At 51.5% G+C, this 14,594-nt stretch overlaps 1 protein-coding gene across 14 annotated transcripts in view; it reads right to left on the reverse strand.

Moving 5' to 3' along the window:
• GIT2 (GIT ArfGAP 2) overlaps window positions 1-14,594 on the reverse strand; it is a 60,093-nt gene that overhangs the window by 13,755 nt on the left and 31,744 nt on the right. For 5 of the 14 annotated variants that reach the window (XM_078154388.1, XM_020996325.2, XM_020996324.2 and 2 more), the window contains exons 10-16: window positions 14,036-14,108; window positions 13,494-13,591; window positions 12,636-12,747; window positions 9,373-9,515; window positions 7,943-8,092; window positions 3,180-3,428; window positions 995-1,084 (exon numbers count right to left, since the gene is read on the reverse strand). In XM_078154388.1, the coding sequence (XP_078010514.1) occupies window positions 995-1,084; window positions 3,180-3,428; window positions 7,943-8,092; window positions 9,373-9,515; window positions 12,636-12,747; window positions 13,494-13,591; window positions 14,036-14,108 (915 nt within the window). The remainder of the gene's footprint in view (window positions 1-994; window positions 1,085-3,179; window positions 3,429-7,942; window positions 8,093-9,372; window positions 9,516-12,635; window positions 12,748-13,493; window positions 13,592-14,035; window positions 14,109-14,594) is intronic. The other 9 variants (XM_020996330.2, XM_020996329.2, XM_078154387.1 and 6 more) reach the window with 6 other exon arrangements.

Below are 14,594 nucleotides of genomic sequence, written 5' to 3' on the forward strand. Positions count from 1 at the left end.
ATGATACCGCACCTCTAGACTAGCCTTGGCGAGTTCACAAGCAGAGACACTTACAGGATGGCACTGGCCCACACTAGGTTTCTCTTTACAGGTTCCCCCCTCTTCCGAAATGATTACACCAATCACACAGCAGCTTTCATGACACTTCACCCACCATCGCCACCCAAGAGAAGCTGGGCCTCGGTTTCTGGGTTTCTTTAAGGCTGCCAAATGAAGGATGGGGAGATGGCCAGTATGGCTTGAGGGCCCGGCCAGACTACGTGGTCCGTAGTGGCTGTCTCTGAGGAGCTCACCCCCTGGCCTGGGGCCTTGGGAACATCACTGTCTATCACACGGACTTGTAGCCAGTTATTTTCTGCTCTTGGTGCCTGTGACCGCCCTGAACATTGATGATCGCCAAGGGCAAGGCTGCATCAAACGCTTCCTCCCTGGTTGATCACTGCAAGGTGCTGTTGTCTAGAATCCTTGACAATGGATCTTAACAAGCTGGATTCAACCTAGTGCCCCAAGTGACACAGACCTCCCGGTAGCTCCTAACACCCCACTTGTGAACACAGAAGGCGCAGCTCCCTCCCACCAAACGGGAGGTCCAAACTCTACTCAACGCTCGTCCAGACCAACTATTTTCTTTTGACTTGTAGTCCCAAGTTTTAAAATGGGCTCTACAAGAAGAGATCATTAACCAGCAGCCAGCTAATATCCTCTTGATTATTCTGGAAAGGCAGTGATGCTGCAGAATCAGTGACTGAGGACGACCTAGGCATTGTGTTAAGGGCCAAATGGGATCAGCCACGTGAAGTTAGAGAGTGAGGCAGAGTCTCTGTGGGTCTGCTGGCGGAGGTGCGCGCTGTGAGAAGTCAGAAGGGCAGGGCAGCTACATGCAGGGAGGGAGGGAGGTTAGCAGAGGGAGAGGAGGGGGCCGCAGCACCAAGCTCCCCGGCCATGGCCAGTGCACTGTCCTCCAGGGAACAGACCAAGTCAGAAGGTACTTAACCCTTCGTGCGCTTTCATCCCTTGACCAGGAAAGTGTGGAGGGGAAGGAAGGCAGAGATGAAGAGGAGGTCACGAACGCACTCCTCCCGATCTAAAAGGGGAGAGAGAAACACACTCGGAAAACAAACAAACAAATATGGGATAAAAATCACCCATCAAAACAGACCTGCTGAGCTCCAGCAGAGGGCTACTGTGTAGAGGAAGAAGACTGCCCCAAATGGTCTGGGACATGACACCAGATCTGACCTCCGGCAACACACAAGCGGTTGCTATGACAATCCAATGATGCGAATCCTTCTTAAATCCCACAGTGAAATGCCAGTTTTTAGCAAAACAATCCACAGAAGACTGTTTTAAGTAGGAAAAAATGTGGAATGAATGTATTTTGAGATTCAGTAATTGCAAACACAAACAACAAACAAACGGGCCCATTTCAGAACGAGGACTGCAAAGGCGATCATTACACCGAGACCTTAAAAACAAGAGATGACGTGAACTGGGGCTGAGCAGAGCCAGGAGAGCCCCGCACGCAGTAACGGTGACACCGCGTGACGACCAGCTCTGCTACATGCGGCTCCGCTCAGCCACACAGAGGCCTGAGACTCAAGATGGACAACGCGTCCCCATCCAGAGGACAGGGAGTCGGAATGCACAGCCAAGCACCCTACTTTCTCTCTCTCTGTTTTTTTCGTTCCCGTGGTTATTCCCTTCGGTTCTGATTCTTCTTTACAACATGACTAATGTGGAAATATGTTTAAAAAAATCCAAAATAAACTATATGGCATAAGAAATATTTACCCTTGGAGAAAAAAAATGAGAAATTACAGGAAAAAAAATCACTCTTTAGAGTATTCTTTTACAAAGGACATCAATGTGATATTCTGGTCTGGTCTCTTATTATTGATCTCCAAATTCCAACGCTGACATGCAAAAATCAATGGTATTAGTTAATAAAAGCTGCTCTTTCAAAAGCCCTTTCCTATCACTGACCCTAATCAATAGCTGGACTGACATAAAGGTGATCTAAATTCATAATGCCATGATCCTCTCCCATGAAATTAAATTCATAAAATTAAACACAAGCTCAGTGGAGATTTTTTAAAATAACCGGCCCACAGCTTAACTTCTCAGCAATGGACACACCTCATCTGCCCAAAATAAACCACTGGCATGATCCATCTGGCAGCCTTGGCTTTCTTATACCCTCTGTACAGTACGGTGTGGTACGGAATGGTATGGATCATCACACTCTATCATGGGAAGCCACAGCTCTGAGACAATGCAAACAGCTTCCCATGACCGGTACTGACGAGTGGCCATCTCCAAGTCTGCAGAGATCAGAGGATCGTGGATCGTGAGCCACAAGCTGCTCTGGAGGTCGGGTGTTACACTCTTGATGTGAGGTTTTCTTATGGGGCAGCCCCCAAGAAATACCATGTCGCCAAACCTTTGGCCGCGATCCTCAGGGCGTCTTATGACAAGGCTGCGGACACGGTGCCAGAGGACACGGCTCACTGACCTTTATGATACGTGCAGACTGGCTTTCACTCTCCTCATGTAAATTATGACCAAATACGCTTTCTCTAAAACCAAAAAGAAGCATGGAAGCCAGCCTGGTGGGCCCCACAGCCCCAAAAGGAGCCAGGCCAGCCTGCGTGAGCTGCGGTGCTCTCCTGCCATGGACCCTGTGCCCAATGACCTTTTCTGGAAGATGCCCAGGTGGGCCCCACAACCCCATAAGGAGCAAGGCCAGCCTGCGTGAGCTGCGGTGCTCTCTTGCCACAGACCCTGGGCCTGATGACCTTTTCTGGAAGACACCGGGAGTAGGAGAGGCTCTCTACCGCATGAGGTCATGGACCCCGCTAGGTCTGCCTCCAAGGCTCAGGTGCTGAACGAATACTTACCGGTCTGATTCCAACTATCTGTCCGTGCCCTGGCTAGCTGAACAAATACAGGTAAAGGAGGGGGAAAAGAAAGACCTGTGCACAAGCCAGAAGCCCAATGTTCACATGTTAAGAGAGATCCTTGGCAAGCTCCTCCAGCAGACACAGTGACCAGTGATCAACTGATGGAGCATTGGAGCTTGAGTGGGCAAAGAAGCATAGAATTAGGTGAGAAAACCAGTCGGGACACGCAGAGCAGTGAGCCCGAGGGCACTGTGGGCGCCCGTGGTCGGGGGTACTTACATGCGGGGGGAAAGGCTGCAGTCTGGCCACGCTCTCTTCTGGGTAGGCGACTTCCCCCAGGGGGAGGTAGGGTTTCTGACCAGATCCGGTCTCGTACATGGACATGGGTCTACTGCCCCGGGCAGATGGACGCCGCTTTAAGGAGGAAGGGCTGGAGGGGTCTGGGTACTCAGAGCCAGGCGGCACCTGACAGAGATGGGTGGTGGCCTGCCTCCTGAGGGTCGAATTCTCGCTCTGGAGGGTCAGAAGCTGAAAGAGAGGGGAGCAGTGGGACTCTGTTTGTCCGCGGCAAGCAGAAAGGCAAACACAGAACAGACAAGGACGAGTGATAGCCGGCTCTGACGGCCAGTGGGGCCAGGGGCTTTCTTCCACAATCAGGGCAACTTCATTAAGCAGTGCATATGGGCAGGTGGCCCGGGAGCTGGGGGGCCTGGCCTCCAGGGCAGCCATCCTGGGCTGCTGGGCCCTGCATGCTTTCATTTGTACCACCAAAAAGTCACTAGAACCTGACTTTTTTTTTTCCTTTGGTAACAAGCCATTATTAATTTGCAAGTGCCAAAATCAGAGCACAGATGCTGGAGGAGCAGCAGAATGAAAAATGGAGGTGCTTCGCAAAGCAAGACAGACAGTGAGGTCCAGCCGGTAGAAACGAAGATGAGCCGTTTTCCCAAAAGCCAACAAGAAATATTATGTGATCAGGTTTTTATTCCATAATATTCTTGATGATTCACACGACCTGGCCCTTTTCTTGGAATCAGACAACTCCAGTAAGAACGCTCTCTTGCCGGCAGGAAGAAAACCACAGACCCCTTGGAGACTTGGCCTCCTTCATGGAGGCGGGGAGGGGGAGGCACACAGGGCGCTCCATGGTATTGATGCTCCCCCGGGGGACGGATGACCTCTGAGCCAAGCCTGTCATGTGCAACCCAACCCTCCCTCGGCTTGGCTAGTGCCATGAACCTTGGGGAAACTGCCCCAAGGGCAGTTTCAGCCACAGCCCTTTCCCTCTGCCTGGCACCGTCCACAATCAGAGAAGCTTAGCTCATCCCAAGCATGGCCCCTCGCCTGCTTTCTGGGCAGGGCAGTCCACTGTGTGGACTCTGGGGAATTCAGGCTTAGGATTCGGCAGCAAAGAGCCGTACTACTCCTTAAACACAATGAACAAAGTCTGGCCTGCCCAGTTTCAAGTCCTAATCTTCCACGCCATCTTTATAAGCTGAGTGGGGTGTAATTTCAGACTTCTACTCCTAGACAGTGACTGTAAAACCTGCCCAGATTTCCCAGCACTGCCAAGGGTCATGGCCGCAAGAAAACATCCTTGCATCAGGAGGCCACTATAAGGAAACTCATCAATAGGAACACTCCTCCTCTTCCTCTTTAATTAACACCTTTTCCAAGTGACTACTAAGTGTGAAAGATCAGACACAAATCCCGCTACTCTGATAAATATGAAAATATGGAGGCAGCTTACAACTGTAGCTAGACCCTGAAAGAAAACTAAAAAACTCCAACTCCCTACTAAAAAAAGCAAAATTCAAAAATGCGGTGATATAATGGATTGCTAAAACAAATCTATTCTTTAAAACGAGTTTCTAAGAACTGACCCTCATGTTCCTTCCTCAACACCCCCTGGACCTACCCCACCACTGCTGGTATGCAGTGCACAAACAGCTGCAGTGAGGTGCATCCACTCGGAATCCACCAAGTAAAAGGCTTATCCCTGAGCACGTTCTGAGCACAAATAACTGATGGGAAGGGTTCACCGAGTCACCTGCTTGTGTCTCCACTCAAAACAGGTTTTCTTACTGCCAGAGAAATGATTCACCTAACACAGCCACACATTCTGGGCTCTGAACTCTGCAGACACTGACCCTCTACAAAGATGATGATTTCCATGGTTCAAAGATGAGCATTTCTGATTTCTGGGCCCCTCCCCATATTTAATTGACACGATGGACCTGGATAACCTTTAATGGTGTTCAACTTGTTAACTCTCAGATTTCATCACTGTTTCAAAAATTGTGCCAGAAAAAAAAAATCCGCTAGCTTAACAGGCCAAGATCTCAAGAAACTCTCTCGAATGGAAGGCACGCAATGAGTGAATGCTGGCTGGCAAATGGGTCTTTTGCCCTCCATATCTCCCATGGGAGCAGAAGACATAAAAGACTGGCAAATGAGGTCTTTTCTGGTAACATGTGCCAAATTTAGAATGAGCAAGCTGGACGTTGAAGGTCACCATAATGGCAGATGCAACACTTTTCCAGAAAAAGTCACCTTCCCCAACCAAAACCAGGTACCTATTGAGCCCACTTACCTGAAACCTTTCTGGCAGGACAGAGAACCATGGCAGCAAAGGAGAAGGGGGCAGACCACATCAGCTGGGCCCTGACAGGGGCACGGCCGCTCTCCCAAGAGAGTGCCCCAGCCCTGGGGCCTGTGGTCAGAGGCGGAGGGGTGCTGGCTTTGCGTAAGTCTCCTCCCCTCTTACCATGGCCACAGCTACGTCTCAGAACCCACAGGAGGGTTGGCATCTGCAGCCAAAGTGAAACAGCACTGAGAGAAGCTGCAGCCATAGCCCCACACACTGGACTACATCTTTCACTAGTAAACAAGGCTAAGAAAACCTCTGTGTTTAAAAGTACTCTCTCTTTTTTCGGGAAGGTTTCTGAGATCATGGCCCGAAAGGCATCAGTACCCAGGTAACAGGGACAACTGGGAGGTATTTAAAAGAAGCAGGGCCTACAGAGAGCCCCGTGATGGGCAGTCACCCTCCTGCAGGGCCCTTTGCAGAAGACACTTCTACCCCCAGGGACTATTTTCTGCAGGTTCTGACTCCTATACAATGGAATAATCAGGAACACTGTCGTGTATGGTTAAAAGACAGAGCATGATTAAAAAGACTTATAAAGACAGAGAAGAAATACTTCTGATCTTCTTCCTTTACAATATTTATTGTCTAGAATTAGTGAAAGCAACCAATGTAAGCTGAGTAAATTCTCATTCTCAAAAACGGGAATGACAGAAAGAATGCAAGGGTTGAGGCAAAGGGACTGAGTGTTTACACCGCACCTACTATGTGCCAGGCATTGTGCTGAGCACTTTACAGTCATTACCTCATTTGATCCTAACAACCCTGAAAGGAAGTGGCTGCTACTGTACCCACTTTACAGATGAGGAAACTGGAGCAGACAGAAGTGAAATGACTTGCCCAAGGTCACACGGCCAGTAAGTGTCCAAGGAGGAACTGGAGCTCAGGTCTTCCTGAGTCCTGGCCCAGAGCTGCATCCCCTGAGCCACCCAGCTGCCTAAGTTATGTGAACAGCACAATATTTATTAGAATACTAGATCCCTTACTTGGGAAGTCTCCACTGGGAGATCTCATAGCAAACCAATTTCACTCATCAATCCTTCTGAATACCACTTTAAGTATTTTGAAACATGTCCTTATTTCAGCTGCTGGCTTGCAGAAACTTAGCACTGTGCTGCAGGTTACCTGTACCCACCATTTACAAAGGACAGGACAGCTGACTTATGGTCCTTTGAGAATGGGGTACAGCACGGAACAGTGGAGACAGCCCTGGACTTTCAGTCAGACAATCTGTGCTGCATTCTTGCCCCTGAGACTGATGCCCTGTGTGACCCTGGGCAAGTCACTTCTCTCCTCTGCACCTCACTTTCCTCCTCCATAAAATGATCCAAATCAGGCCCCACAGATTTAGAAGGAAGGAGACCTTAGTCCACCTCTCAGGACGGAGCCCAGGTCACACTGCTACTAAGTACCCGAGGCAGGATTTGAACTCAGGTCTTCCTGGCTCCAGTCCAATGTTTTTCACATTGCTAGGAAGCAAGGTACTTTTGGAAGGACAAACTCTGCCTGATGACTAAAGTAGCATCTGCTGATCTGGACCTGTAAAGATTCATTCACTGACCCGCCATCCAGAAACAACTTTGTCACGATGACTGCTGAGTGACCTGTAAGGCATGAGACCAGCTGGATGCGTGGTTACTCGGAGCCACAACTTGTCTTCCCAGGACTCCCATGAAGGAGACCCTTCACGCCTGTGAGCCTTCTTGGGAACAATCCAGTATCTCGTCAGTTTGCTGAAGAGACTATGCGAAATCCAGTACTTCTCAACTGGTCTGTAAGGCTGCATTTGCTTTAGGAAGGAGGCAGTAAGTGCTAAGAAAAAATAACCCATCAAAGCTCTACAAATTCTTTGGGCCACTCTGGGAGGCAGTAGGACGCTGGGTTAGACATCAAGGAAGCCCTGGGTTCAAATCCTGGCACCACCACTTACTGCCCTTGCCTCCAGCTCAGTCACGGCACAGACTCTAAAGGCCTCTCCCGCGCTATAATCTGGCTGCTAATCCACTGTTTGGCTCACGGGGGTTCGGATCCTGCCCTATTTGTAGCATAAAGGGCAGCAGGGCGTAGTGGGCACTTGGGATCAGAAAGGTTCAACTCCTGCCTTGGACACTTAGCTGCATCCCCTGCTCCTATCTCTGCCTCAGTTTCCTCATCTGTAAAACAAGTTTGAATCTGGTGGCCCCAAAGGCGCTCATTCCACGACCCTGTGACGTGCGCCTCTGCACCAGGCCCGACGGCGGGCGTGCCTCTCGGGCCTCTTCCGGCCCCGGGGCCCCGGCGCTTGCCACCAGAAAGGCCTCTTGCGTCTATCAGGGTCGTTAGGACACTCCCCTCACACTCGGCGGATGCCGCGGAGCATCAGAGCAGCCTGGGCTTTGTGCGGTGTGTCGGTTACCTTTTTCTGCATCACTCTCAGCTCGTCGCTCAGGCTGTTATTCACCTTCATGAGCTGCTGGATCTTTGCCTCAGAAGCCACCAGAGCATTTTTGACGTCCATGAACTCTTGGATGGGGACTGGCCCGTCTGACAAGTCGGAATCCAGGCTCTAAAGATAAACCAGGAGGAGAAGAGTCAGCAGGGCAGAGAGCCCCGTGCGAGGTCCTGAGCGGACGGTCGCAGGCTCCGGGGAGCCACGGCAACGCGGCCTCCTCCTGGTGCTGCGCCCGGGCGCAAGAAAGGGGGCACATGAAGCTGAAGATGCCCCGGATGTCCTCCACCTCAGCCATGGCTGCCGGCAGACAGGAAGCAGGCACTTCTCACAGCTCCTGGTTCCTTGCCAACGGAACAGGTTCTGGACGAGTTCAGCTCTGAGTCTGGTAACCCAGGGCAAAAGCTGTCCGTCCAGCTGAGGCTCCGAGGGCCTAGGCCTGAGCCTGGCCAGGCCACATCTGTCTGTTCTGCATGGTTCCTCTCGGGGCCTCAGCCTCCTCCTCCGTAAACAAGAAAGGAGCAGGCTCCAGAGGCCAGGCTTCCCTGCCGGGTCTGTCCTGGAACTGTGACCCCATTTTTCACCAATTTGGGTTCATTACCTCTGAAGAGTCTGGAGGTACCAATGATGGAACACTTAGGGTTGGGTCAGGAGAGGCTGGGCTCATTTAATAACCAAGGAGCTCCCACAGGCACAGCTTTCTTTCCTTCCCCCAGGCCCATCGGCAGATAATGAACTTATTGGTAAAATGCTAAGAAGTGACATGTGTAAGGTGTTTTAAGGTGGGCCACGAGCTTTACAAACACTCTCTGAGGGGCAGTGAGGCAGCACAGCGGCTAGTGAACTGGCCGTAGAGTCAGGAGGAGCCGAGTTCAAATCTGGCCTCAAGACACTTACTAGCTACGTGACCCTGGGCAAGTCACTACCCAGACTACGTCCAAAAATAAAACCAAAAAAACCAAACACTCTGCTTGGAGCCTGACCGTGATTAACCCTCAGAGGGGAACACTCTTATTATCCACTCTCCCCATACTAGGCAGATTCTGAGGCAGGCTTTGACCCAGAACTCTGTAGCCCCCCTTGCCATGACTGAACCACTACAGCAGGCACATCAAACTCTCCCCAAAATTTTATGAACCAGATTAAAATGTAATCGGGGAATGGTGAACAAAATAAACAAAAGTACTACACGACACAGACAGCGTTCATTTGTGGTCTCTGCCTCTCTTGGAGTCTGGTCCCACAACCGTGGCCACAGGGACTGCCCTCCCGGTCAGCCCGCGCCCCTGGTCAGACCGCCGCCTGTGGCCCCAGGGGCTGCCCGCCCGGTCAGCCCGCGCCCCTCCCGGTCAGACCGCCGCCTGTGGTCGCAGGGGCCGCCCGCCCAGTCAGCTCACCTTCTGCCTGCTCGCTTTACTCGCTGTCGTCTCTAAGTCTGGGTCTTCGTCAGATGCGACGCTGTCATAGTCTGGCTGGTCATTGTCTTGACTCTCCAGGCTGGGCTGGCTGCCGATGGCTTTCAGGATGAGCTCCACGTTGTCTACCAGCAAAAACAAACAGAGTGATGTCAGCCGGAGAAACGAGGCCAGGTCGGACCCAGAAAAGCTGCTCTGCGGATCATGCCACTCAGCCGCGAGGCGCCCCAAGACCAAACAACAGAGCTCACTCGCTCTAGAAAAGCCGCGGCGATCAAAGACAAGGGAAGCACTGTGCCCGGGCTCTCCTGTCCTCAGCCACAGGAAGGCAAACTGTAGGCAGAGGGGACCTCAGAATCTGGGGACAAGGGGGTGTGAGGAAAGCCTCCCTGATCTCCCTCAGCAGCCTCCCATGGGGGCACGTCCCACCACGAAGAGAAGGTCACCATCCCCCACCCCAGGAAACACTTAATGACGGTTGGCTAAACCGAGTGAAGTGACAAGAAATTTAGGTCAGCCATCGCTTAATCAACCACGCCTGAGGCCTGCAAGTGGATGTTTTCTTTTCTTTCTTTTGTTTTTTGGTCACACAGCTAGTGTCAAGTGTTTGGTCTGAGGCCACATTTGAACTCGGGTCCTCCTGACTTCAGGGCTGGTGCTCTATCCACTGCGCCACCTAGCTGCCCCATGAGGCAAGTATAAGAAAGGAAGGTGCTGGTCTGCCAAGAACCCAGGAAGAAGATGTCTCCACATGTGTTGCCTCAGCACTGAGGAAGACAGAGGCAGTGATGGAGCATGCCAGCGTAGTCGAGAGCAGAACAAGACGAAGTCTCCGGGTTTGACTGGAGCCCAGTTGGCCCATCCCACAAAACCCTCTGGGGCCTGGCCCTGCCTCTGGGCTCAGCCAACAACATTCACATGAACCAGCTTCCTGAGCAGCTCGACAGTCGGCCGCTCGCTGGAAAGCTGCATCCCCCAGAAGTCTCATCAAACACTCGCCTACAAAACGGATCATCTCTGGGAAAACTGACAAAACCAAGCTCTTGAGCATCCGAGGCCAAGGACCAGACCCTGGACCCACAGATCCCTCAGCAAGGCTGAGGATAAAGCAAAGTTTCTGGCCCAGTCTGAGAGCCCACTGCAAAGGGCACGAAGGATAGACAGAATTAAAATTCCACAGCGGACGTCCACCCAGAAGGGACAGGGAACTGCTGAGGGCGAGATTCTGAAGAGCCAAGGGGGACCAAGGCTACTAAGAAACAGGGGCTGTCCACAGAGACTGATGGGAATGGAGGGAGGAAGCAGGCAAGCGTATGGGAGGACGGATGGAAGATGGTGGCCAGTCCCATACAAACAGGGGCCAGAACAAGCTGGGCCTGAGGAGGGAAGCAACACCTTGTCTGTGTTGGCAGGAAAAGGAAGGGCCCCAAGGGGCACCCGGGTCACGCCATCCTCATTTGCTTCGGCGTTCTCTGCACCAGAAAAGACAGAACAGAAATGACTGATTGAGAACTGATGTGAGATGATGAATGAGACGATGAGATGATGAAGGTGGCGAGAGAGTGCCGAGCTACCTTGGTTGTCAGTGAACACGGCTGAGGCCCTTTCATGTTTGCGAGATCACAGGAAGGCAGAGAAGGGCCTGCCCACCATGAGCCTGGATCCTCAAAGAAAGAAAGAGTGTGACCGAGTCCTGGGAAAAGTCAAGAACTAATCGCTAAGTGACGGCAAGCAAACGCCTAGAAAAGGAGGCAGCAACTGCAAAGCCTGCAGGACTTCCTCAAAAAGACAGCCCCACGCTAACCCCATTTCTCCTTCTGACAGGGTCACCACGCCAGTAAATGATAGCAATATGACCAAGTCTACTGAGACCTGGCCAAGCATTTGATGAAGCACTTCATACTATGCTCATGGAAAAGATAGACGTGTGTAGACTATACGTTAATACAACTGGATGAATCTGGGATCAGCCTCAGCCACTTTCATCATAAATTCCACACACACCAAATGTGCAGCTGGCAGAAAGCTGGGAGACATGGCTAACACAACAGATGCCACTAAAGTCAGTCCCTCCCTCACACCCTCGCCCTGGCAGCTGAGAGCTCTGGGCCGAATTTAATCCAATGGGATAAATGGAAAGGCCTGCTCAGACAGCAGCACCTCACAGACATCTGGGCCTTTAGCAGGAGTTAGCAGTGGGGTAGGGGATGGAGATCAAGCAGAGAACGGGATCTTGGACTGCACTGAGAGGCAGAGCCTGCAGGAATCCAGGAGGCGGCCGTCCCTCTGTCCCCCTCTGACCACCAGAGTTTAGAAAACCTAGTGCTCAGCTGAGTATCCAGGGCAGGGCAGTGAGGATGGTACACAGCCTTGAATGCAAGTCCTACAGGGACCAGCTGAAGGAGTGTCCAGCCTGGAGGAGACCAGAGAGAACAGGACGGCTGGCTGCAAAGGCTTCAGAGGCTGGTGTGTGGAAAAGGGAGCAGATGGGTCCTGCGGCCCAAGGGACAAAACCAGGATGGGAGGAAGCCAGGAAAAAGTAAACTGAGATGAGATGCTAGAAAAGACTTCCCAAGACTTAAGAGCTTCCCCTCAAAGCAGACGGGCTGCCTAAGGAGCCCATGGGTTCTCATCTCGAGGGGCGTCTTTCAGAAGAGGCGACGGCTGCCCCTTTCGATCCCTACATCTGGCAATTCTGTGAAGGCACAGGACAGCTGGATCATGCCCAGCACTCTTTCACCCTCAGATACAATAATCCTCACAATGCCAGGATCTCTGGATTTGAAAGACTATCTCTTAACCGTCTGAAACTGAGTCTCGTACTTCTGTAATGGACTCCTAAAAACGAACAATGGTGACCAGAGACAATTTCAGATCTCTGTTTTTGTTTCCCTCTTTAACCAAATTCAAGTTACACTCTTGGGCTAACAGTAAATGTCATCTTTGAAAAGAAAGCTGCAGGTAACTCAGGATCTAAGAAGACAAATCTCAGCAGCAGAAATTACTGTGAAGGGAGCTGGGTCAATCCTGGAGGGCTTTTCCATAATGCTGTGATGTCTGTCAACAGTAAAATCCCCAGGACTGTGGGAAACGGCTACGCACGGTCTTGCTGATGGGTGGCTGCTTCTGGCACGTGTGCCTTAAACTCTACCCTGGCCGCTGCCAGGGTGGATCAGGGAGAGATGGGGACAAGGTAAGCAGACTAGAAGGGAACGCATGGCAAGGCGGGAGGCTTTGTCCGTCACCTTTCGAACCGCTGCTTGGGTTCCCCTGCTGTCTCCTCTTGGCGTCACTCAGGATGTCTATGACCAGTGTAGCAAACTCATGAGCGTTAAACCGGGCTAATTTCTGCCTGCCCTGAAGAACAAAAAAGGATGAAAAGTATTTCCAGCTGTTTCAAAGGCTCATACGTAACTTCTTATTTGTCAGGCCACTGTCTGTGTGGTCTGAGAGATGGCTCTGAAGCCCTAGCTCAGGCCTCCCGGGTGCTGGGTGTGGGCCCTCCCTCCATCAATGCAGAGGACAACCTAGCAGGCAGGTCCAGGAGTTCTGGTGACCAAGGTCTCCACTGTCTGGGGATCAGCCTCTCCCCCCGATGCATACTGGCCCATCCTCCAGGCCTTGCCTGTTTGATAAGAGCCCCCCCAGACACAGCTTTCCAGAACCCAGAGACATGGCGATGTAAGGGAGGCCTTCAGAGAGGTCAGACAGATTCAAGCACAATGAACCACAGCCAGAATAGCACCCGACAGTGTCCTTCCTCCCAGGTTCACAGATATCTATACAGATTTCACAAGACTAGTCACTCTTACACTGCCCACTGACTTTTGTGTGCAAAATCAAACGACACTATTTAATATGTTCTTTTTAATACTAAGCCACAGTTTAATCAAAACCCATGATGAAAAACTGATCTGAATTTAAATTAATTTTTGAGGAAACAGGAAGGGGCTGGTTATAAAATGTCAGCGCGAGCTTCGAGGGCGCTGACCGTAAGGACCTGCCTGCTCATTCATGCCTATTACCAATCAGAAGGCCCCGCGCCCAGACCCCGACTACGACACAGCGCGGGTCAGGAAAGAATGTCCGCAGCATTTACTTGCCTGGTTTCTTGTCGAAGAATACTCCGGATTCACTGGAAGGAAGGGGACGGCTGTTGTTTCAGTCACCAAAGTGCTATGGTTCTGGGTCGCAAGCCACACTAGCGAGGGAGAAGAAAAGAGCCGGAGATGGTGGCTCATTACAACGTCACGCCGGGGCTTCTCTGCTCCCCCCCGGGGTCCGTGGACTCGGGCTCTTGTCTAACACGCTGCTGACTGCACTTCAACCTAACGGACTTCCTCTGTGCTCCTGAGCATTCTGCTTTACACGCTAAAAAGCCTCATTCTGAGGAGGAAGGGGTGCGCATGCGCCCCCACACTGGAGAATGGGCAGAGCTTCTGCATCACACATGCGACTGGGAAATACCTCTGTCAGGTCAGTCTAGTCAAAGTGAAATGTGACTCTGGTAACGGAGCTCCCTGGAAAGTAACACTCCCAAAGAAAAATCACACAAGTACCACATTTAGGTAACAAGGGCTTAAGGTCCCTTCCAACCAACAGCTGAGGGGAAAACAGCCCACTTTGTCCGGTCTAAGTGAGTCACCTGCATCAGTTTCTCGTCTGTCAACTTCATCATACACGTCCATGGCGAGCTCCTCAAACAAGTGGTTACTTAGCTGAAACAAAAATAAGAATTTGTTGTATCTGTCACTCACAGGATGCATACTCCTCATCAACACAGAAAGGAGTGAATGACTGTTCTTGATAAAATTTAAAATGGCACATAGTAAATGCCCTTCATCCACCCACCCATCCATTCATCCACCCACTCACCCATCTATCTATCCACCCATCCACAGATCCGCCTATCCACACATCTATCCATCTACCCACTCACCCACCCATCCACCCACCCACCCATTCACACATCCATCCATCCATCCATCCATCCATCCATCCATCCATCCATCCATCCATCCATCCACTCACCCACCCATCTACCCATCCATCCACACATCCATCCATCCATCCACCCATCCACACATCCATCCATCCATCCACCCACTCACCCACCCATTCACACATCTATCCGTCCATCCATCCATCCACTCACCCACCCATCTACCCATCCATCCACACATCCATCCATCCATCCATCCACC

Source organism: Phascolarctos cinereus, unplaced genomic scaffold (assembly GCF_003287225.1).
Source record: "Phascolarctos cinereus isolate Bilbo 61053 unplaced genomic scaffold, phaCin_HiC Scaffold_4;HRSCAF=312, whole genome shotgun sequence".
NCBI classification, from domain to species: domain Eukaryota; kingdom Metazoa; phylum Chordata; class Mammalia; order Diprotodontia; family Phascolarctidae; genus Phascolarctos; species Phascolarctos cinereus.